The 1,061-nt window shown below is 48.5% G+C and overlaps 1 protein-coding gene across 1 annotated transcript; it reads left to right on the top strand.

The window, feature by feature from the left end:
* Positions 1-651: 651 nt before the first annotated feature.
* Pmar_PMAR023962 (hypothetical protein) lies at positions 652-943 on the top strand (the record flags this gene model as incomplete). The annotated part of the gene is made up of 1 exon (XM_002786783.1): positions 652-943. A coding segment is annotated over one exon (292 nt), but the record flags the coding sequence as incomplete, so codon positions are not given.
* Between the last annotated feature and the right edge of the window lie 118 nt (positions 944-1,061).

The raw sequence follows: 1,061 nt of genomic DNA, 5'->3' as shown, positions 1-1,061 counted from the left end.
TTGACAGATATCATAAGCGAGTGGTTCGTGATGTTGAATTCCATCCCTTGGCCGCGGGAAGGCTTCCTCTTATGGCGACGTGCTCTGATGATGGCAGTGCTCATATATTCCACGCGAAAGTGTAGGTTACCATGCAATGTTCTGTCGTTCTCCTAAACTGGTATAAGGAATTGTGTGGGCTGCTGTCCCCATAAGGGGACACTCCGTGTCACTGTTGCTGTGTGTAAGGTACAATGACGCTATGTCGAATCCCCTGGTGGTCCCAGTGAAGAAGCTACGCCCTAAGGATGGTGGTCGAATTCTCTCCTGCTCGTGGCATCCTCATCAGCCTTGGATCCTCCTTACAATGGGAGACGGTCGTGTCCAGATGTGGGTATAAGTTGAAGTTATTCGGGATGCTCCTCAACAACTGTCCCAACGTTTCTCTACCAGCATTATACGTCATTATCAGCTTGACTAGGTGGAGACTTGTGTTCATTACTGGAACCCGCGTAATTGACTTTGCAATTAATCTCATTGAGGTAGACGTCGTGATTGTGTGCTAGCAGCCATAAGTTCTTAGCTAAAAACTCATCGTGGACTTGTTGTGTGTGGAGACAAAATTATGTTTTTTGTTGTTGAAGTTACTGCCTTATCTTCCCATTTCTGTATATGAAGTTCTTCAAGTCATTCGCCGTAAGTGCTGCTTATTTGGTCGCCCTCTCTGGGGCTGTTGATTCCAACGGTACTGTCGTAACGACTCCTGCTGGCAACGACAACGCCGCCACCTCGAGTCCTGCTATGACTACTGCTCCATCGCAACAGGGTTCTCCTAATGGTCCTACGTCTAGTGTCACTACTGGTGCCAATAACAATGGTACTCAAACTGGTACCACGCCTTTGCCTGCTGGTGACGTTGCTGCATGCCCTACTGGTTGGTGTCTCGATTACCAGTTCAATCCTGGTAATAATACGTGTATCACGCCCGATCCAGTGAAGCTGATGGACTGTTGGGAAGACTACTGTGCTGAGAGGAGCCTGGGGATACTGTTTGTGTGGAGCCCGATAGTGGTCGTGTTTGC

Source organism: Perkinsus marinus (genome assembly GCF_000006405.1).
Source record: "Perkinsus marinus ATCC 50983 genomic scaffold scf_1104296931186, whole genome shotgun sequence".
Lineage (NCBI taxonomy): Eukaryota > Perkinsozoa > Perkinsida > Perkinsidae > Perkinsus > Perkinsus marinus.
The sequence above is the reverse complement of the archived record's forward strand: the minus strand, read 5'-3'. Positions and strand labels throughout refer to the sequence as shown.